Source organism: Aedes aegypti, chromosome 3 (assembly GCF_002204515.2).
Source record: "Aedes aegypti strain LVP_AGWG chromosome 3, AaegL5.0 Primary Assembly, whole genome shotgun sequence".
Taxonomy (NCBI): Eukaryota; Metazoa; Arthropoda; class Insecta; order Diptera; family Culicidae; genus Aedes; species Aedes aegypti.
In genome coordinates, this window is record NC_035109.1 from 302,556,139 (window position 1) to 302,579,674 (window position 23,536).

A 23,536-nucleotide genomic window follows, 5' to 3' on the forward strand; every position below is an offset into this window, starting at 1 on the left:
TTGCATCATTTCTCCCCTTCATTGACGCCACCACATTGCATCAATCTTCCCTTGCGGCTGGAAGATATTCCACTCGAACAATCGTAATAACGTCGATCGGTTATCAATCAGTGTGCTTCGGTCTATCACGAACCAACGAAACCTATAATAAACGCTTTGTCTGGTTTGCTCTCTACACAGTACCTACTCCTACGAACTAAAACCACACCAAGACGAGACTGTGTCATAACTCGGCAGCATGGTGTCCCGAGTAGAACAAAATTGCTGCACAATATCAAACTACTGTCGACTCTCCACATCTAGATGTTCTACATCTCGATATCTCTCCCTAAGTAGATCATTTCATAAGTCCCTTCAGTCTGCATACATTTTCTCTCTCCATATCTCGATATCCTTCTATCCATATCTCGATGTGTTTCTGTTGATTGTTTGTTCTCAATTTTCTCTCCGTATGACGATATGACCAATATCGAAGGTTACTAGACCAAAGTTTTGGGATTCAAAACAAATTAGGAGCAAAAAATGACGTCTGTTTGTAAGTTACTTTCTTAGCAACGGAGTGTTCTTCAATCTAGTATTCTTCAAAAATGTGTTCCTTGTCTCGATCTCTCCCTACCTCGATGGTCCCTTCGATATCGAAATATGGAGAGGCGACTGTATTCCATATCAGATAATTTACAGTACTTAATACCAGAATAAGGTATGAACGAGTTCTGCATAAGAAGTAAAATACCTTTAATAGTATCTCTTTAAATTTTTCAATAGTAGTTCAATACCTCAACTAGTCCTCGATAGCTTTCCAATACCTCTCTAATACCTCAACGCGGTATTTTTTATTGTTCTTAACGATATTTCCATTATCATAATTATACCAAATTGAGGTGTTGATGATACCTGAGCTACTGAACAATATCGTTTAATACCAAAATATAATACACATAGATAGGAACGAGTCATTCATTCCTGCTCGGGATACTACACTCTCCGCCATAAGACTTACACTACTAGCCTAGAAAGAGATTATTAACGCTCGATTTAAACCAATTAATACCTCCCGCTATCAACGCCATAGAAGCGCCCCTTGCCGACGATGATGTTTAACTGCCGGAGATCAAAACAAGCTCCGTCTGGCGGTTCGGGAAGGAATACCTATCCCAACCAACCAGACGGTCAGCGAAGATTGTATGATGGCAGCAGAATGATTGAATGATGAAAATTGAAGCATCGATTCCGGGCAGATATGATTGGGATAATTGGGCTTTGGAATAGATCGCCTCCTACACGTAGCGTACCTGGCGCCGATTGGTTCATATCATATGGATGGGGTTTTCCGATTCTTATGATAGCCGGGCAGGCGGCGTCTTTCCACTAGTGACCCATATTCTACGGCAATGGATGTACGCTGAGAAGCATACAGCTAAATACATTATTGATCAATGCTAGAGTTTTGAATAATAGAAATGCGAGTTATGCATGAGTGTGTCTCTTCACCTTTTCCGATTTTTTTATTTGTACCATTCCAAAAATTATATTCATTTCTTATATCTAGGCGTTCTGTGTTAGGCAACACTATCATCCTCATATAGTAAAACTAAATTAAGTATTTATTAACATTTTGTTAACCACACATTACATTTCATTTGCCTAGGCAGTTTAGAATTTTTACAGGTGAGTTGATTTCAGCATTTGTTCCAATGTTCCAACATTGGATATTCTATGTAACTCATTAGTACTATACCAGGAAGGAAGCTTCGGAATTATTTAAAAAAAATATTTTGAATCCTCTGCAGAGATTTCTCTCTGGTATTACAACAGCTAGTCCATATTGGTACAGCATACAACATGGCTGGCCTGAAAATTTGTTTGAAGATCAAAAGCTAGTTTTTAAGACAAAGTTTCGGTTTTCTATTAATAAGTGGATACAGACATTTCATATAATTGTTACATTTGGCATTCAACCTGAATGTGGTTCTTGATAGTTAAATTCTTATCTAGCATGAGCCCTAGATACTTAAACTTATCTAGCGAATTTATTGGATCCCCTCTTATCGTGACAACATGTCTAGGGTAGGTGTTCCCTTAGTTGTGGGTGTTCCTCTAGTTGTGGTATTGCCGTTGTCACTGATTTTATTACATTAGCCACAGAACCAACACTGCCAATCGACGTATTGGCTTGTTGATACACGGAATAGTTGAAAAGAGCGTTCACATTGCTTTAAAACTGATGAATTTTCCTTGAAATTGCTAAAACTTTTCTTACTTGTACCAATAGTTGCGGTAAAGTGTTCCTATAGTGGAGCATCCCATAAGAAAACAACGGATACCGCAGCTATAGGAACACAAATTAAAAATATACCGCAACTAAAGGAACAGTGTACCAATAGTGGAGGTATTATGAAATGATTTTTCTCATTAAGTCAATGGTCGTTACTACCCGTTACAACACCAACATGTACATTAATTGCGCTTCTTGAATTTAGACTTCCAAATGAAATTCAATCGTGCTTAGTACCTCCACTATTGGTACATGTACCCTACTTGAAGGTTTCAAAAAAAAAAATAGCTTTTGGTTAATGTGAAAAAATTATAAGCTGAGTTTTGGAAGCATTAGAGGGAATCTTCCATTTATGCAAGTATGAAGAAAAACTATCCAAACTTTGTTGCTATGCAATACAGATGACACGCAGGCTTCATCCTTTGGTGGAGAGGCCTGTGTCATCCACAGCAAAGATTTTTGACATCCCTGAGGTAAGTCAGGTAAACCAGATGTGAAAATATTATATAATATTGTCCAAAAATGCTGGAAAAAAGACTCCAGAACTTGGAGTTCTGATAATTAAACTGAAGTGAACGATTTGACAGATAACTTTGGATTGTTCTAAAAATGTATGTTGATTTTTTTTTATTTTACGATTAAGCCTTCATGCAAAGCACTGTCCAGGTTTCAAATAAGTTTCAGTAATACCTGCCAAATGTATGTTATTAGCTGTTAGAAAATGAACAGCTCGTCCTGTTTGCCATTCAAAGAACGAGCATTCCAATTTAAAATATTTAAAAAAAAAATTGAATCCTTGGGTACATCCATTTAGCATTAACAATTCAAACGGCTACTCGACGGGAGAAAATAAGTTCGTGAATGAGCTTGATTTAAATTTACCTGATGGGTATGATTCTTGATCAAGTGATCGTCAACTGGAAAATTACCATTGTTGGAGATTTTGTCAAGTCTCTGGGAATTCCGGGAACGAAAACCGTCACCGTTCATCAGCCTGGTACGAATTGTTTTGTATCATGACCCCACTTTTGGCTTCTGGCAATGTTCCCATGTAACACGATTCGATGTCATAAGTCTTGCTTTTTCTGAAGTTTAAGTATTATTTATAGCACATTTGTTGAAGTGGATAATATTCTTGAGATAGTTCTCTGCGATAAATGCCAGATTGGGTTTTCTTTTCCATTATTATTACTTGAACCGATAGGGCCCCGTTCCTTTACTCCAGAGATGCCTACTGGGATTCCTTCAGCAATCTATCGAAATTCCTACAGGAATGTTTCCTGAGGCTCCTCCAGGCAAATTTCTCCAGAAATAACTGCTGAAAAATCTCTACATAAAATCCTCTAAAAAATGCTCAAAGGATTTTCATCAGAAGCCCTTCCAAAGAATCTTGCAATCGTCTTCCTCAATGAAAATTCACAGGGATTTGTTTTTATTTTCGAAAAAAATGTCTCCTAAAAGAAAATCAGGTAGAAATTTACCTGGAGGTTTGTCTGGTATAATTCCCGGAATAAACCCTTGGGAAATCCTTTGATGAATCCGTAAAGTAATTACTATGGATCGAGGTGGCAAGTATCCTTGGAGGAATCCATAGAGGAATTTCTGGAGCAATATCTGGAGTAATCCTTGAAACAATTCCTGATGAAATCCTTTGCATTTTGCTGTATAGAGGTTTTCCTGGGTTTTGTTTTAATTTTAAGTTTACTTCTGGTAAATCCACAAGAGAAAAATATTAAAACAAAAATTAAGGAATTCTTGAAAAAAAAAGGGAAAAAATCATTTAAAATCTTTGTACTAATATAAAAAGTTATATTTGAGAAAATGTTGTGATGAGTTCTTGGAATAATTCAAGCTTTTGTTTTCCAAAGAAATATAATATACCTAGTCAACTTATAGTCAACATCAATTTTAAATTTGAAAAAAGTAAGAACGTTTTTAATTAAAAATTATAGATAAATATCCTTTACATTCAATGGCAATTTTGCATTGTACGGGAATTTTTCAAATAAACTCTTAATAATTCCTGCAGGTATTTTTTCACGAACGCTTTCAGATACCTACAAATGTTTCTCAAGAAACTTATTGAAGACTCTCACAAAAAAAAAACCTCCCGGTACTTCATTTTTGACTAGTTGACCCGGCTAACGTTGTATTGTCACTCAGTAGGTATCATTCTCCAAATCTCTACAGTATCTATTTTTTCAGGAACTCTTCAAGGTATTTTGCAAGAAATTTCTCCAAATAAAACTTTATGGATTTCCTTTGGAATTATTGAAAGCTCAACCGTATTTTCTAGACCAGTTCCGAATGAGGATTGTCTCTAGATAGCTCTTCCAGAGACTTTGGCAATACGTCCAAGGATTATTCCAGGATTATTTTCAGAAAAATATGGGCAGAGATTTCTCCAGCAAAATCTCTACAGTAATTCTTCCAGAAATTTGTCAAAGGATAATCCAGGCATTTTCTCCATGGAATTCTCCAAAGATATTCTTCAGGGAACTAGATGGTTCTCCAAGGATGCCATCAGCAATTTATCCAGGAAATCCTTCTGAGATTTTTCCAGCATTTCCTTTTGAAATTTCTCCAGAGATTACTTCAGGAAACCCTTTTAAAGGTTCCTCCAAAAGATGTTCTAGGCATTTTTTTTCAGGACTTTTTCCAGAGATTTTCCCGGGTATTCGAGCATGAGCATGGGCATGATTGACCGCCCGCAGTTGCTACTCCGTTATTGCAAGAACAGCAGTAGCATCTTCAATGTATAAGTACTGGTGCTCTCATTATTTTAACAAACAATACCGGCGTGGGCGCCGGCTGCGTCCGAATGCAGGTCAATTTTGGAATGGGAGGGAAATGTTGACGTGTTACTTGCTTTATGGAAGCCGATGAGTCCTCTGCACTTCCACACACTGGGAGTTTGGATATGGGGAAGGATTCGTTTTGGTAAATGATAAAAATATAATTCCAAATCAATACGTGAACACGGATGATCGATACCGATAGTGCGGTTACTATGCATACCGGACACAATCCGAATTCCGTCGCTCGCCCACAAAGGAGCATGCAACAGATTCAACGGATCAAACACAACTGATGCGTCGATTCTTTTTTTTTTTTCACCCGCATACTTTGTTTTGGTTTTTTTTTTCTTCCGAAAGACACGAACCGGACACAATTGATCCGGATTCCGTCGCTTGCCCTCAAAGGAGCATGCAACAGATTCAACGGATCAAACACTACTCAATTCCCCCAGAGATTTTCCCCTTCTAGAATTTCTTCTAAGAATTCTTCAATAAAATCCTACAGGGGTTTCTAATCAATGTTTTCTATAGGTTTCTCTTGGAATTACTCCTGGAATCCTTCCAAGTATTTATCTAGAAATTTATCTTCAGATTTCTCCAAAAATTTCTTCATGGAAGAAGTTTCTGTAAAAATTCTTGAAGGACTCCTTGGAAGAATTATTTGGATTTTTTTCTGATGAAATTCCTGGAGGAATTCATGATGGAATTTCTGGAAGAATTTCTAGAGGAATTCTTACAAAGATCCCCGAAGGTATTTTTTGAGGCCCAGAACAATTTTCTAGATAAACTTCAAGGTACATCCCTGGAAGATTTGTAAAAATAGTTGCGTAGTTGTTAAAATCCTCTAGCGATTTGGCTGAAGTTATTTCTAGGAGGATTGCTGGAGAAATCCCTTGAGTAAACCCTTTAAGAATTCTTGAAGTTATTACTTGTAGAATCCCTGGAGAAATTCTTGGTGGAACTCCTGCAGGAATTTCTGGAGTAATCCCAAGGATTTGGAGACATCTCTGCAAGAATCTTTCTAGATATTTTCTGGATTAGTGCTTGGAGAAGTCTAGAATCTCTGAAGAAACATCATGAGAAAAAAACGGTTTGGTGATTGTTTTAAAACCCACTGTTTTGGAAGAAAGTTGTAAATTTTGCGATTCACCCTTCCATTTTTGTGGTTGCAATTATGTTTAGTCAATAAACAGGAGAAAAAGTGACCGTCTAAGAAGTTCTTTTTTTCAAAACGGTGCCCAAGAAGCATTACCACCGCTAGCTTTCGTCGTCCAACGAAAAATCGAAGGCACGTGTCCAAACAAGGATCGACAAGGGATCAATAGGTAGAAAAAGTAGCACTGAAAAGCTGGGAATGTCTGAAAACTCAGTTTTGTGTCAAATCCCCTAGTGGGCGTCGTGGCCGAGCGGTTAGTGTCGTCAGGCAGTGAGCACATCGTGTCATGGGGTGTGGGTTCGATTCCCGTTTCAGCCATTGAAACTTTCCGTTAGGAATGTTTCTCGGCTGTGCCACTGGAGCATGCTTGTCCGTGGTCTAGTGTTAAGTTACAGTCTGTGCAGCTGAATGGCTGGAGGCGGTGTCCGTGTCGTTTAAAAAAAAATGCGTGCCACTAATAAATTCTCGCGTTTAGTATCATAAGGGCGTAACAGCAGTGATCGATTTTCTCTTTAGGTTTTTACTTGGCTAGGTGACTGTTTTTGACTACTTTTTTTGACTCTGTAGAAAGTACAACGACTCTGTACAAACTACGACGAAGAGAAATCAATCACTGCAGATACGCCTGTATGATATTCAACGCGAGAATAATTTATCGTCTCCCAACCTTTGCGAGAAAACTCATAGCAAGGAGACAAAGGAGGAGGGTCCTAAAGCCCTCTCCCAATTTTAGTGTCAAACGCTTAAGTTTAGGCCAAAAACTATAAGGGTACATCCCTATGGGGTTGTACGAACTGGTGACGTAGGACCACGATGGTTAATGTAACTGAATTTGATGTCATTCTTGTTGCTCGTTTTGACTTCATACTGTTTTCAGTGCTCGAAACTTTCGTAAATATTGATGCATATAACGATTTGCAATTTGGTCAATCATTCGGCATATTTATCTATGAACATGTGAAATTTCACTTCAGGATGTATGATCATTTTGAAATTATATTAATAACCTCCTCTGAAATATACAGTAGCATTGGAAAGAACAGTAGTGATTCAGTGGTAGATCCAGTCATCGCTTTCTTTTCTTTTTCTTATGGTTTGAGAGAAATATTTTATTCATTGCTTGGCAATGTAATGAATTAAGTCGGAAATATTACTCCGATAACTCTTTTACGCACATTTGGTGGTCCTAAAAAGAACCAAAGGCTTTGTTAGCACGAACGCTGTCATAGATAAATGGCACTACAGGATAGTATCAGTTGATTGTCATGGTTAAACGAAAAATCCTCAATGCAATGCAATGAACAAGTTCTCTGCTTATACGACGAACCAGCTGAATGTTTCGTCGTGTGGATGGCACACATCAGCAACAGGTATTGGACCACACGGCTGAAGTCGAAATCTTAAAATGTAGCGCAAGTTTGAAATCTTGAGCAATTTCACAAGCCGGACGCTTGATTTGTCTAATAATAGTGGTAATGGTGCCTAACAGGCTTGATTCTTGACTGCACCATAAATGATGAGTTTATCATGAGCCGAAATCGAAGCGAGAAGGAAGCGCAGGTCAATCTTTAGCGATTTCAGCAGGCTTGTGGCTGCGAGGTGCTCCTCGGTAAGCATGTTCGAATGAGCTCAAAAGCGAAACTGGAATGAAACCGAATCCAGCGAAGAAAGCATGTTTCAAACCCGAGTCGAAATCTGGAAGCGCGGGCCAAAAGCTCCGCCAGCGATGAAAATTGTGGCGGTGATGACGATGGCTGGGGTGCTTCACTGAGCGGCGAACTGCTCTGCTCGAAAGCAAAAATGGAATGAAGCTGAATCCGGCGAAGGAAGCATGTTTTAAACCTTTAGATTAGCAGATTATGCTCCTCCCTTTCGTGCTCTTCTCTTTCTAGTCGACCAATCTGGGTAATGGGTATGGGCTTAGAATTGCTTGAAAATTGTGGAAAATGATAATGCGTGAGAAATGGATCGAACATGAATTGTTGGAAGGTTTAACATTTACTCAATATTCACTACTTAACTATTGATAATCATTAGTTTTCTTCATCATGAAGGTAAATATCTGATCCATTGGTGACAAAATGATTAAAATTATTAAATGAGAATTTCTTTTCAAAAGCATTCGAAATATGCCGCAATTTTGTTACATGTGATAATTTTCGTAATTGAAGTGTTTCCATAAAATATGGAAAATCAAAGACACTGTTGGAAACCACTCTATTTTACAATCGTTGTGAAATGTTGAGCTCTCACCTCGACGGCACTGCAGCAGCGTCCGCGAATTCAATCTCAAATTGTTGTGTCATCAATTATTCATGATTGAAGAATATAAGATGTAATAAGGTCGGAAATATTGTTCTTTCAACTCTTTTCCACAAATTTGATGGCCCTGACAAGGGCCGATGGCTTTCTTAACCTCAATGCGGTCACAGATAAATAGCACTGCGGGATGCTATCAGTTGATTGCCATGATCAAACGGCGTTGATGGCGCACAACAGCAACGGGTAGTGGATCACCGGGCGTAAGTCAAAATCTGGAAACGAGCAATGAGCAGTTGAAATCTTGAGCGATTTCACAATTCCGACGCTCGATTTGCAGCTCCTCGGATCAGCAACTCAGGGGGCTTCTGGTATTTTGTTCCTAACGGGCTTGCTTCTTTACTGCACTACCGACGCACGATCACGAGTCGAAATCTGGAAGCGTGGGCCAAAAGCTCCGCCAGCGATGAAAATTGCGGCGGTGATGACGATGGCTGGGGTGCTTCAATGAGCGGCGAACTGCTCCACTCGAAAGCGAAAATGGAATGAAACCGAATCCGGCGAAGGAAGCATGTTTTAAACCCTTAGATTAGCAGATGATGCTCCTCCCTTTCGTGCTCTTCTCTTTCTAGTCGACCAATCTGGGAAATGGGTATGTGCCAATAATGAGTTGGGCTTAGAATTGCTTGAAAATTGCGGAAAATGATAATGCGTGAGAAATGGATCGAACATGAATAGTTGGAAAGGTTGACAATAACTGAATATTCTAGAGTTAGCTATTGATAATCAATAGTTTTCTTTAGTATGGAGGTAAATTTCTGATTAATGGGTGCTAAAATGATGAAAATTGTTCAATGAGAATTTCTTTTCAAAAGCATTCGAAATATATCGCAATTTTGTTACATGTGATAATTTTCCTAATTGAAGTGTTTCCATAAAATATGGAAAATCAAAGACGCTATTGGAAATACCACTCTATTTTACAATCGTTGTGAAATGTTGAGCTTCCACCCCGACGGCACTGCAGCAGCGTCCGCGAATTCAGACTCAAATTGTTGTGTCATCAATTATTCACGACAAATTAAGTTTTGTACGAAGCTGTGAGATTGATTGAGGAATATAAGATGTAATAAGGTCGGAAATATTATTCTTTCAACTCTTTTCCACAAATTTGATGGCCCTGACAAGGGCCGATGGCTTTCTTAGCCTCGATGCGGTAACAGATAAATAGCACTGCGGGATTGATCAGTTGATTGCCATGGTCCGTGGATGGCGCACAACAGTAACGGGTAGTGGATCACCGGGCACAAGGCGAAATCTGGAAACGATGCTCACTCTTGAAATCTTGAACGATTTCATAAGTCCGACGCTTGATTCGCAGCAGCTCTTCGGATCAGCAACTCTGGGGGCTTCTGTGTATATGGCTCCTAATGGGCTTGCTTCTTGACCACCCATCACCAGACGCTGGATCACTAGCTTGAAGGTCAGAGCAGGTGCGGACGTCGCCGCACAGGATCGGAGGAGCTCTTGCCAGCTCGGAAGTAGAAACGGAATGAAACTGAATCGAATGAAGGAAGCATGCTATATACCCTTAGATTAGCAGATTATGCTCCTCCCTTTCGTGCTCTTCTCTTTCTAATCGACCAATCTGGGAAATGCATATGTGCCAATAATGAGTTGGACTTAGAATTACTTGAAAATTGCGGAAAATGATAATGCGTGAGAAATTGGTCGAACATGAATGAAAGGGTTGACATTTACTAAATATTCAATAGTTCGCTATTGATAATCAATAGTTTTCTTCAACATGAAGGTAAATTTCTGATACATGGGTGCAAAAATGATGAAAATTGTTCAATGGGAATTTCTTTTCAAAAGCATTCTAAACATGTCGCAATTTTGTTACATGTGATCATTTTCGTAATCGAAGTGTTCTCATAAAATATGGCAAATCAAAGACACTGTCGGAAATTCCCCTCTAGTTTACAATCGTTGTGAAATGTTGAGCACTCACCTCGACGGCACTGCAGCAGCGTCCACGAATAGTCAATTATTCATAACAAATTAAATTTTGTATGAAGCTGCGAGATTGATTGAGAAATATAAGATGTAATAAGGTCGGAAATATTATTCCTTCAACTCTTTTCCACAAATTTGACGGTCCTGACAAGGTCCGATGGTAGATAAATAGCACTGCGGGAAGTTATCACTTGATTGCCATGGTCACGGGACGGGAAATCCTCAACGCAAGCAGCAACAGCAACGGGTAGTGGATCCACGGGCACGTGTCGAAATCTGGAAACGATGCTCACTCTTGAAATCTCAAGCGATTCCGACGCTCGATTAGCAGCAGCTCCTCGGATCAGCAACTCTGGTATCTGGTTCCTATCGGGCTTGCTTCTTGACCACCGATGCTGAATTTATCACGGGTCGAAATCTGGGAGCGCGGATAAATTTGCGGCGGCGACGACGATGGCTTGGACGCTTCTCCGAGCAGCAGTAGTTTGCCGCTCGGAGAAGCGCCCAAGCCATCGTCATCGCCGCCGCAAATCAATCTTGCGTCTTCCTCTTCCGACGACACAAATTGGACTGTGACGCGGGTGCAAAAGCAACGCGAGAATTACTCGCCCGATCGTGTTCACAGTCCGACCGCAAAAAGAAGACTGAAGGAAGAAGCAGGGACCCGTTTGCTTTTATAGTGGGAAGCGACACCGTCGAAAAGTGCTCGAACGTGATTGGTTGGATAAGAAAGGGGTCAACATTTATCAAATTTTCAATAGTTTAACAACAAAATTCACTTATCGGATATATTACTAACGATGCGTAGATACATTTCTAATCGAATGATACTAAAATCGTAATAATTGGTTCATAAACAACTGAGTTATTAACGTTCAAAATCTCCCCTAATTTCGTTACATGTTTAATTTTCCGTACTTTTGAAGTGCATCCCAATATAGAAAACAAAGACGTAGTCCTACGTCAAAACATATATTTACTCAATTTTTTAATGTTTTTCGTTTGTTTAAGTCCAAAAAACATTTTTATGTTTTTTTAGATTTTGCCATCCCTCGGCTTAAACTCAAATTGTGGGTGTATTTTGTTTTCCGTGTCTCTTCCGATATGTCAGATAGGAACAACCCCAGTGTTAAAACTAAAATCCCTATGGTGTTTTTGTCGACAACTCGATACCACGCAGCTCAAAGCACATTACGCGTAAGCACTGCCAGGGTGCAGTTCAGAAAACAAAATTACAGTTTTTACAAAATTACAAAGTTTTACAAAATATGAGTGATAATGTTGCCTAGATATAATAAATGCATGTACCGTAATCCGGGGTAACATTGATCAGTTTTTGGGATATTTCTTACATTTCTCATTTGAAAGTGCACATGTCGCAAGTTTTATATTTTTAAAACAAGTACTGGTACTCACTACTGACTATATATCGTATTCTGGGTGTCAAAAAATTGAAGTACGTTTAAATAAATGTTTTAAGTGATTTTCTGATTCAGCTGATATGGGGTAACATTGATCGCCCCGTTCGGTAATATTGAAAATGTCGTTGCTTACTTAAATCATGGCCCCTGACGCAGAATTTGAAGACCAAACATTTATATGTCTTTAATTTTTGAATTATTTCAAATATTAAATCATTTTGAACCGCGCAATACGCCTAAAGGTAGGAAATTTCCTAAGGAAATTCTTCCTTTTTAATAGTAGTTTGTTAATGTTGCATAATTGAGTACACTTATGAAAGATTTGACAACGGAATCAATTTCGGCGATGTAATTTTTAGTAACAATCGCATTTTCCTTGCTCATACCATTTGCAGAACTCGTGTGAGGCATGAATTTTCGGTAGTGCTATGCATTATGATAAAAATCATTGATTCAAAAAATTGACAAATTTACGCATGAATTTATATGACTTTGGCCTATTTTGCAGGAAAATCTGGTAGGTCAAAATTAATACTTTTCCCACGCTTGAAAAAAGATTAAATAATCGCTCGCTATTTGGCGCCCTTTTGAGCCGAGTGATAAAAGTCAACTACAAAGCAAAACCATGAAGAAAGTATCTAGGTTAGATTAGTCCAGGATCTTTTCGTAATGTAAATTTCCTCGACTTCCCTGGGCATCCCTAAATTTATTCGTACTTGCCACACGATATACGAAAATGGCAACTTTGGCAAAGAAAGCTGTCAGTTAATAACTGTGGAAGTACTCATAAGAACACTAACCTGAAAAGCAGGCTCTGTCCCAGTGAGCATGTAGTGCCAAGAACAAGACAATGACTGCTTATTAACAAAATCGATTATACAACTGATAGTTTCAATAAAGTTTTATTTTTTAAAACGCCACTAATTTTGTAAGTGAATAAAGCTAAAACGCGAATTTATCTGTTGACTGATGCTTCCTCCGCAAGTCTTGAGGCTTCGATGTTGTTTGTACAATATTGATTTAAATTTCAAGCAAACGCTACAAAACACAAAATTGCAGTTCTTTACAACATTTCTTATTGAAAAGAACGTTAAACTATTCCCAAACCAAACCAAAACCAATCATGTTGTTAATCGCTCGTTTTATTTCTCTCGATCGTTTCAGTTTTGCAGTCGTAACCACACCATCGCTTTCAACATCGCCATAAAACTGCCAAGCAGGAAACGATCGCATTCGCATCTGGCCGTAATCAAAAGTGCAAAAACAAACACACCCAATAAACGCCGCCACAACTGCTGCAGTCAACTCGACTCTGGGATAATAATTCCAAAAATGTAATACCACATAAATAATGTATTGAGACATACTTGGTTGCAATCGTCATCGAAAAAGTCGGTGAAACACTGAACTAAAAAACTAACAAGGTTCGCTTCTCGATTCATTGATAACGAACTGCTCTGAAGCACGTGAAGCCTTTGAACTGCAACTAGATCGTGACGTCGAGACACGGTGGTAGCGCGAAAGAGCGCCACCAAACGAAAGTGAAACACCATGGAGAAGTATGTAACCGTCGTATCGGTCGACGATCAGCTACAGCAACCACCGACAGATGTAAACGGCAGCAAGGAAGTGCTAAATGGGGGTGTGGAAGCCGTCATTAATGCGGTCAGCAACGGAAGCGACTCTGCGGTCGATTCACAGTTTGTCACAGTGCTGTCGATCAACCATGGCGATGCGCTGGAGGGAGCTACCGAACCAGAACTGGTACTGGTCTACCGGTTACCCGGAGAAAGGCTCGGCTTTGGGCTCAAGTTTCAGGGTGGCACGAAAAACAACGAGAAAATCCAGCGGCTGTTCATTCAGTCGTGTGCGGAAAACAGCCCCGCCTCAAGGGTGCAGGCCAGCTGGGGCTTCCTCAGAGAGGGAGACGAGATTTTGGAGATCGATGGCGTTACGGTGACGCAGATGACGAGGATCGAGTGCGTTAAGTGCTTGAAGGAAAGCAATTTGGCCATAAAGCTGCTGGTGAGGAATGGAGAAGGAAAAGTACAAAACTTCTTCGACGAGAATGGAGATGTCCCGGAGAAGAAAAGTGTGCCACCTCCACCACCTCCGGTGCCACCGAGGAAATTGAATAAACGAAAGGTGGCGGAACAACATCCGGTTGAACCTCCAGCGAAGCAAGTCGTTGAGATCGTGCATCCTCCAGATGCGGAAGTCTACTCAAACTTATTTTCCGACGACATAAGCGATCTGATCAGCGAATCGGACGACACTGCCAGTACAATTTCTACAGTCATAGATAAAAACTCAATATGCTCAAGTCTGTCCTCAGAGGACTACACCATTTCGTCAACTCCAAGCAGTTTGGAGTTGGCAAAAGCTCTGAAGCCGTTCACGCTTCTCGAGAAAGAATTCAACCTAGAAGATAAACTCGAAAGCAATTTGTTCACTTTTCAACCTTCGGCGGTCAACATAGTTCAAGTAGAAGTAGGTCCTCCATCACTCACGAATGAGTACGAAAACGTCTCCATAGCAAAGGTAGACGAAAACAAGAATTACGAAAACGTCGTAATTCAGGCCAGTGACCATCACCCACAAAACTACGAAAACGTTACTATACAGGAAGTCATAGACGTCCAGCCGTACGAAAACGTTGTCATTTCTACTCCAGACAACCATCCTGACTCAACCGTCTACGAAAACGTTGACCTCAAAGCACCTCCTCGTCCTGCACCTCGTCAAGGTGCGGTTATCGAGCCTAAAAGACGAGCTGCCCCACTACCAACCGAAATCATCCCGCCACCCCGCCAAAAATCTCCCAAATTTCCACCGCAACTCCCACACGAGTTCAACACCATCCAGAGCTGGCTCCAGGAAGCCACCGAAGTCATCCACGAGTGTGCCCTTGCGCCCCACGCCGAGTCTCCCAAAGATGATAAACGCACCGGAAGCAACGAGAGCCTCCCTCGACTGATCGATTTCCATCCGAAAGTTTCTAGTCCTTTCAAGCCAGTCAGTATTTCGCCGCAACCGACAACGATGGTTATGGTGGAAGACACCGTCAGAAGCAATGACGACGACCTCGAACCGGAGCACCCACAAGTGGTGGTGAAAAAGTGCATTAAAATTAGCGCCAGCAACGACGGACAAGGCCAAGTTGAAAGCTACATCGAATCGTCGTCGTCCAGCGATGACGACGAGGAAAAAAGCTACGAACCGCATGCTTACCGCCAGCAGCACCAGCAGCAATATCACGAAGAGGAAGAGGACGAGGAAGAAGAAAGGCGGTCTTGCGATGGAAGCGGTGCTTTCGATATCTACAGCGATGAAGATGGTGAAAAGCTTGGCCCGCCGGAAATTGTGGCCGGGGGACCGTCAGAGGCATATTTCAATTTCCACTGGAGCACGACGCTGCTACCGCCGATCGGCGAAGTGGAGGAGGAGTTTTCGTCGTTGGAAAATCAACAGAGCGGGTAAGTTGTATAAAATAAACTCGATGATCATTCAGGCACCTTATACCACAAAAGCTCACCATGATCGCCACTTGCATGTGATCTTGTACGTGCCGCTGTAAATGTTTTACGATGATTGATTTCAACCTGAGACAGTCTATTCCAACGCGCAAATCACCACAAAGGAAAGAAAAGAGTCGAATGGTTACTGCGCTGTAGACTAGCATGGTTGCATACCGTCCAGGCGAAATAAGACAGTGGATGTTGGGATAAGCTTACCATTTTTTTCGACCAGTTTACTATAGTGTCGATTTATCAACAAATAACCCCGTCGTTAGTTGCATACGTATCGGGCGCAAGTATGTACTTTCGAGTAGTTTGAGTTTTTGGTACACGATAGAAGTTTCCTACTAAGCCGGATGACTTCATTTCTTCAACTTCAAAGAGTAAACTGAAAATCAGCAGTGCCGTAGCGTGCGGTTAGCCCTCCAAGGGCGCCAAAATGCGTGATATACTTAGTAAAATTTTGGAAGATACATATTAAGGACGCCTCTACAAACACTAAATATTAAAATCGAAGTTATGGGGTCTAGATAGTCAAAGCGATAAACGCGCAACTATTTAGCAAGAGCATAATGAGGGTTGTGGGTTCAAAACCTGCTGGTCGAGAATCTTTTCGGGTTGGAAATTTTCTCGATTCACCAGGTCTTCGTGCTTGCCACAGTTACTTAATTGTTTGGAATTAATTGTATTGAAAGCTTCTCAGAAAATGCTTACAATTAATCTCCTCGTGAGAAATCTTAGACTTATCAATTCGAAGTAAAACCGAAACTCGTCTTTAGTTAAATAGCTTAGAATACAAAATAAATATTGTATCGAAACAAAAAGCTTAAAATAAAGACAATTAACCTTAACGTTAACCTTTTATTTTTTCAGTGAGGTGCCTCTAATAACGTTAATTTGAGTAGATGTCGGTCATATTTTGTTTTTGAGATGATTCACAATAAAACTTCATGATTCCACAGAATTATTAGTAATACACATACCGGTTCCTAATTTTCATTAGAAAATCATGGCCAAAATTCCTGCATAGTTATTCCAGCCGAGTTTTTGTTAGAATTTGAAGCAGATTCTTTGTCAGCTCTGAACGGTGTACTCACGTGGTTTTAGTCAATTTTTCATAGAATCATATCAAAATTCTGATTTGATCTTAAGCACAGTTCTGACACAATTCCTAGTTAGGTTATTAGAGAAATATTTAACATTGGAATGAAAACAGGAGTGGTTATAATTAGTGTTATTCGTAACATGATAAATAATTGCAATTGTACATAAAATCTTCTCATTCACTAATATGAGTTTGATTCAACCAAAGATAAACGAAAACGAGCTCTCTATAACATTCTAGAAAAGCTTGTTTAAAATGATAACAGAATTCTGTGCAAAATTAAAAATTGAAATAGGCCACTTTTTCATCTCTCTGAGAATTTTTTGAAGAAAGTTTTTCAATTTTTAACATACACTCCCGTGCATAAGTTTGGGTTCACCCCCTAAAAAACATGCAAAAGTGTTCAGTCCATATCTCTGTGATTACACGTCCAATTGAAACTCTTTAAGCCGCATTCGAAAGGCAAAGAGTTATTTTTACTTCGTATGTATTTTTCCAAAAATATTTTTTGAACTTTGTATACTGAATTTTTACTTAAAGTTGTGACATTTTTCAAAAAACACACTGAAAAATCATATCTAATTTCCTCAGCATTGGATCGACCAAAATTCAAAAACGAGATGTGATTAGAATCGTAATCTTATATTCTTTGAAGAGCACTCATGATTTTTTTGCGGAAAAATCTGAAAAGTATTCAAAATCAATGAAACATTCAGTCAAGTCATCGTGCAAAAGTTTGGGTTCACCCCTCAGTATGGTATATCGTGCAAAAGTTTGGGTTCAAAAAATGATTTGGAAAAATACATACGAAGTAAAAATAACTCTTTGCCTTTCGAATGCGGCTTAACGAGTTTCAATTGGACGTCTAATCACAGAGATATGCACAGAACACTTTTGTATGTTTTTGAGGGGGTGAACCCAATCTTTTGCACGGGAGTTTTTTTTAATTACAAAAATAAAGGTAAAAAGAAAAAGGAGTTTTGAAAAAAAATATAGACATACACTCCCGTGCAAAAGTTTGGGTTCACCCCCTCAAAAACATACAAAAGTGTTCTGTCCATATTTCTGTGATTAGACGTCCAATTGAAACTCTTTAAGCCGTATTCGAAAGGCAAAGAGTTATTCTTACTTCGTATTTTTTCAAAAACATTTTTTGAATTTTGTATAATAAATTTTTACTTAAAGTTGTGACATTTTTCAAAAAACACACTGAAAAATCATATCTAATTTCCTCAGCATTGGGTCGGCCAAAATTTTAAATCAAAGTGTCATTAGAATCGTAATCTTATATTCTTTGAAGAGATCCCACGAAATTTTGGCGGAAAAATCTGGAAAGTATTCAAAATCAAAGAAACAGTCAGTCAAGTCATCGTGCAAAAGTTTGGGTTCGCCCCTCAGTATGATGCAAATCGTGCAAAAGTTTGGGTTCACCTGAGCCGCACGCACATAATTTTTGTCAATATCTCTGCCGTTTTTCAACCGATTTTAATAGTTTAAAGCTTTTTTGAGCGTAAATAATGGCGCGTACATGATTGGTTTGAGATTTCACAGATTTAAGTAAGTTCAGGTAAACCCAAACTTTTGCACGATGACTTGACTGACTGTTTCATTGATTTTGAATACTTTCCAGATTTTTCCGCCAAAATATCGTGGAGTCTCTTCAAAGAATATAAGATTACGATTCTCATGACACTTTGATTTAAAATTGGATAAGGAAATTAGATATGATTTTTCAGTGTGTTTTTTGAAAAATGTCACAACTTTAAGTAAAAATTCAGTATACAAAGTTCAAAAAATATTTTTGGAAAAATACATACGAAGTAAAAATAACTCTTTGCCTTTCGAATGCGGCTTAAAGAGTTTCAATTGGACGTGTAATCACAGAGATATGGACTGAACACTTTTGCATGTTTTTTAGGGGGTGAACCCAAACTTATGCACGGGAGTGTATATCTATATTTTTTTTTCAAAACTCCTTTTTCAATTTACCTTTATTTTTGTAATTAAAAAAAACTTTGAATGGTTCGACACTACAAGTGTAGACTTGCGAAAGGTTCACTTTATTCAACAAACTCTGAAAGGTTCGTCACCTCAAGTGTCGGCATAAATTTTCTCTACATAGATATTGTTCAAATATTATATTTACATATAAGCATGTTTATATCTCACAAATAATTATTTATCATGGTCTAATCGCTTATCAAAGTGAATCCTGTGACCCAGCGATCCTCCTCCTGATTAACAAACATCCCTCCCAGTAACCTTTGTGGAGATGCAGAGGCAAATACGGTCCCCAAATAGCAAAGGTTACACACTAACATTCCTTCCCCCAATCCCACCTGATTGCAAGGACGTGGCCGGCGCCGTTATTGACCCTGTATAAATAGAAGCACTGAATTATGCACACTGAAAAAGATTATGGCCAATCCCAGCCGAACTTCTAGTTGATTCTTTGTGCATTTTCACTGACTTCGGTTAATCACAGAATAGCAACCATTGATATGTGTAGTCAGTCTAAGCTAAGCTAAGCTAAGTTATCATGGCCCATGAGGATTTCGATGGACAATTTTTACAGAAGCATCGCTAGAATTTCGAAAATAATAATTAATATAATGCATCTTTATTATAAAAAAAAACTTGTGCCTTGAAGAGCGCTCAAATGTCAGTTCGCCAAGGGTTCCATGATTCCACGTTACAGCTAAGCGGTTCCACGCCGTTTCGCAAACCCGATTATTTTTGTATTTTTTGAATCGCCTGAAAATTTGCATACAGATTCTTTATGACCAAAAATGCCATTATGCACTTTCAGACCGCCATTTTGAACCTCGCCTTGTTTTTGAGAAGGGCGTATCGGAAAATGCATGGCAAATTTAAAAAAAAAACTGTTACTCGGAAACGGTTTGTTCGATCGATTTGAGATCTTCTACAAAGTTGTAGGTATTGCTTACACTGAAATGAATTTTATTGTAGAAACTACTGAATCCATGGTAAAATTAAGAACTGCACCAACGATTTTCAACCGACTACATTAATCTGTTAACTCTACCAAAACATAGTCAACATCACTACACAAGAAAATATATTCGGTTAATTTAACCAGAGTTGTTGTATTTATGACTAGAAACATTGTAGATATGACAAGTTTGGCATTATACTTTTGACCACACTGTGTTGTACGGTGGGTGTCACAGATTGAAATACAATGCTTTGTAGTCAAGGTTACTGTGGACATAGTCAAATTTATTGCACTATTCAGTGATTTTTACCAGATTATAGTAAACTTAACAGATTTTTGTAGTCGGTTGAAAATCGTTGGTGCAGTTCTTAATTCTACTATGGATTCGGTAGATTATACAACAAAATTTGTTTGCGTGTAAATATGCACGGTAAAAAAAAGTTACAGATTATTTTTTATTTCAAAAACAAAATTTTAAAATCGTTTTTCTCCAGAAACGCAGTTTCGATTTTTTTTTTTTTTGATATGTTTTAGGGGACAACTTATTTGATTTATTGCACAATGTTTCAAAATGGAAGAATTATGGAGAAAAAAGTTATGATTTTTAAAAAAATTACAGATTTTGAAAAAAAATCGAAATAGAGGAAAACAATAATTTTTTATGTGATTATTTGAAAGTACAGAAAAAATGCAATCGAAAAGTACTTAAGTTATTTTTTTCTAGGTTGCATCAATTTCGAGATATACTCATATGTATATAAAATTTTCAAATAAAAAAAGAAAAATAAGCCCTTTTCAAGCATATTTCGTGTTTCTCCATTCCAGAAAAAAAATATTTTGATTGAGCGAATCGTAGCTAAATCATTTATTGTTTGATCAAAACAGTTATGCTTAAGTATTGAAAAAAAATCCCCCGTTAAAAATATAAACGATATTTTCAAATGAAAATTTGAAGCTAATAGTTCTTAAAAACCGCAACATTGATGTTTTTAATTTTTGGATATATTTTGCGGTTGTTGTAGGTATTGTTTAAGACTATTTGGAAAAATATGCACGGTAAAAAATAATGACAGATATTTTTAATAAAAAAAATTAAAATCGATTTTCTATGAAAATGCATCTGTGATTTTTATTATTTTTGGACATGTTTTAGGGGACAACTTATGTGATTTATTGCACAATGTTTCATAATGGAAGAATTATGGACAAAAAAGTTATAATTTTATAAAATATTACAAATTTTGAAAAAAATCGAAATAAAGGAAAACAATATATTTTTATCTGTTTATTTGATAGTACAGAAAATACATTGGAAGAGTACTTAAGTAAAATGTTTCTAGGTTGCATCAATTTCGAGATAAACTCATACTTATATAAAAATTTTAAATAAAAAAATAAAAATAGACCCTTTTCAAACATATTTCGTGTTTCTCCATTCCGGAAAATTTTGTTTTGATTTCAACAACACAAACCAAGTCAAGTCAAGTACACAACACTGAAGACGGCTTTACAGTTGATATTGTCTGTCGAAGGATACAATAGTAGAATTAAAAGGAACAGTACTACTCATCTTTTTGTATTTATACAGGCATTCTACTTAACAGGCTCCACAAGGGTTTTCATCACTTTTGCCTGTGTTGACACGTTTTTCCCATACCCATTCATTTGGACATGGTAAATGAATAAAAGAAAAATGATGCTTTTTTTTAAACGTACTTCATGGGTAAAAAATAATGCGCTATGTTGTTAAGTTTTATCACTGTAGCAATCATCATTGAAAAAAATACGGTACAAAAACTTCGTGGTGTGAAGTACCTATGTAGTATATAAGGTTAGTCTGAAACCGTGAGAGCATTAGTGTTGTATCAACAGTGATTGTAAATCGTTTCACATAAATTCGTTTTATTTATTTTTTATCCAAAAAATTTCCGTTTTGAGGCATTGTGCAAGAAATTACAAACAATATGCTGCAAAACATGTCCAAAAATTAAAAACATCAATTTTGCGGTTTTTAAGAACAATGAACTTCAAATTTTCATTTGAAAATTTCGTTTATGTTTTTTTACCGTGCATACTTTTTTAAATACTTTAGTATATAGGTTTTGATCAAACAATAAACAATTCAGCTACGATTCACTCAATCAAAATAAAATATTTCTGGAATGGAGAAACACGAAATATATTTGAAAAGGGCCTATTTTACTTTTTTTATTTGAAAATTTTATATAAATATGAGTATATCTCGAAATTGATGCAACCTAGAAAAAAATTACCTAAGTACTTTTCGATTGCAATTTTTTTATACTCTCAAATAATCATATAAAAAAATATTGATTTCCTCTATTTGGATTTTTTGTTCAAAATCTTTATTTAAAAAAAAAAATCATAACTTTTTTGTCCATAATTCTTCCATTTTGAAACATTGTGCAATAAATCAAATAAGTTGTCCCCTAAAACATATCCAAAAAAAAAAATCGAAACTGCGTTTCTGGAGAAAAACGATTTTAAAATTTTGTTTTTGAAATAAAAAATAATCTGTAACTTTTTTTTACCGTGCATATTTTTCTCCATATAGTCCTAAGCAATACAACTTTGTAGAAGATCTCAAATCGATCGGACAAACCGTTTTCAAGTTACAGTTTTTTAAAGATTTGCTATGCATTTTCCGATACACCCTTCTCAAAAATAAGGCGAGGTTCAAAATGGCGGTCTGAAGGTGCAAAATGGCATTTTTGGTCATAAATAATCTGAATGCAAATTTTCAGGCGATTCAAAAAATACAAAAATTAAATTTAAAAAAAAAATCGTCATGTTCGGTGCAATTGCTCAGCTCTGAAAATTAGTAAAAGTCAACCATGCTTTTGGGGTGCATTAGCACAGGTTTATGTGTTTAATTCCACTTACTTAGATTTACATAGAATGCAGTATATCGACATAACAGAAGAAAAAGGTTAATGAACACAATTAAATTTTTCATGTGACTTTCAGCTTCGGAAGTCGATGATTGCAAAGTTGAAACTTTAGAGTGTATCTTAAGTAAAGCTGAAAAATATTGGAATCCTAATATATGAAAGTACCAAAAACTCGAAGGCATAATTTTCGCGAAAGAAGCATCAAACGACAGTGCAATTTATATATTTAGCTTTGTGCTCTAGCAGAAATTGTAAAATAAGAAGTTGGTTAAAAGTTGATTGAAAAGGAAATTAGGGTCATTTTTACCCGAATATGTAACTCTGAAGCGGTGGGCATTTCCAAAAATTCCGATGATGATCGAAAAACAAAACATCCAGGTGATTCCAATGAAACTAAAACGAAGACAATCAGTCAATAATTATCGAAAAGGCTGCAATTTGAATTTTTTCCATGTGATGGATGGATACGAGTTAATAAGGAATTTACTAAAGAAATATTTCCTTGTTAAGCTTACTTTGTTCATGATCTTTGTAGAAGCTTGTAAGGCTATAATCTCACACACCAAAAAAACATAAATTTACTCGTAACGTACCTTAGCATCAATGCAAATCAATGTATATTCTATTATTCAATGATAAAACCTACAAATAGAGCTTTTATGTCGAGCATTGCTAGCAAAATCTTTAATATTGAACGTGAAATGTCTTCTCCCTGAAAATGTTGCAAACTAAATGGTTCGGTTTACATGATTACGCTTTAAATTTAGTTATAAATAATTCACATGAAATTATCGAGCCATCGATCCATTCAAATGCATTATTTTTGACAAATTATTAAGCGTGTAATCGTGTAAACCGAGCTTTCTCGTTTGCAATTTCATTTTCAAGATGCAAGAAACATGCAATAGTGACGAATGTTGGATGCAAGTTGTGAAATATATCAGTTTCACTAAAGATTGTAAGCATTCCTGAATGCAATCAGGCATACTATTTATCGTTGAATATTTAGTTATAAGGCAGTGCACATTTATTACATAACGTTAAAACTGCCAATTTTCGATCCCCTTCCCCCGGCTGTAACGCTTTTTGTATAAAAAAAATCATATATTTGTATGAG

The 23,536-nt window shown here is 37.5% G+C and overlaps 1 protein-coding gene across 3 annotated transcripts in view; it reads left to right on the forward strand.

Moving 5' to 3' along the window:
- LOC110677878 overlaps positions 1–23,536 on the forward strand; it is a 219,135-nt gene that overhangs the window by 189,228 nt on the left and 6,371 nt on the right. For all 3 annotated transcript variants that reach the window (XM_021849618.1, XM_021849619.1, XM_021849620.1), the window contains exon 4: positions 13,093–15,404. In XM_021849618.1, the coding sequence (XP_021705310.1) occupies positions 13,480–15,404 (1,925 nt within the window). In that variant the 5' untranslated portion in view covers positions 13,093–13,479. The remainder of the gene's footprint in view (positions 1–13,092; positions 15,405–23,536) is intronic.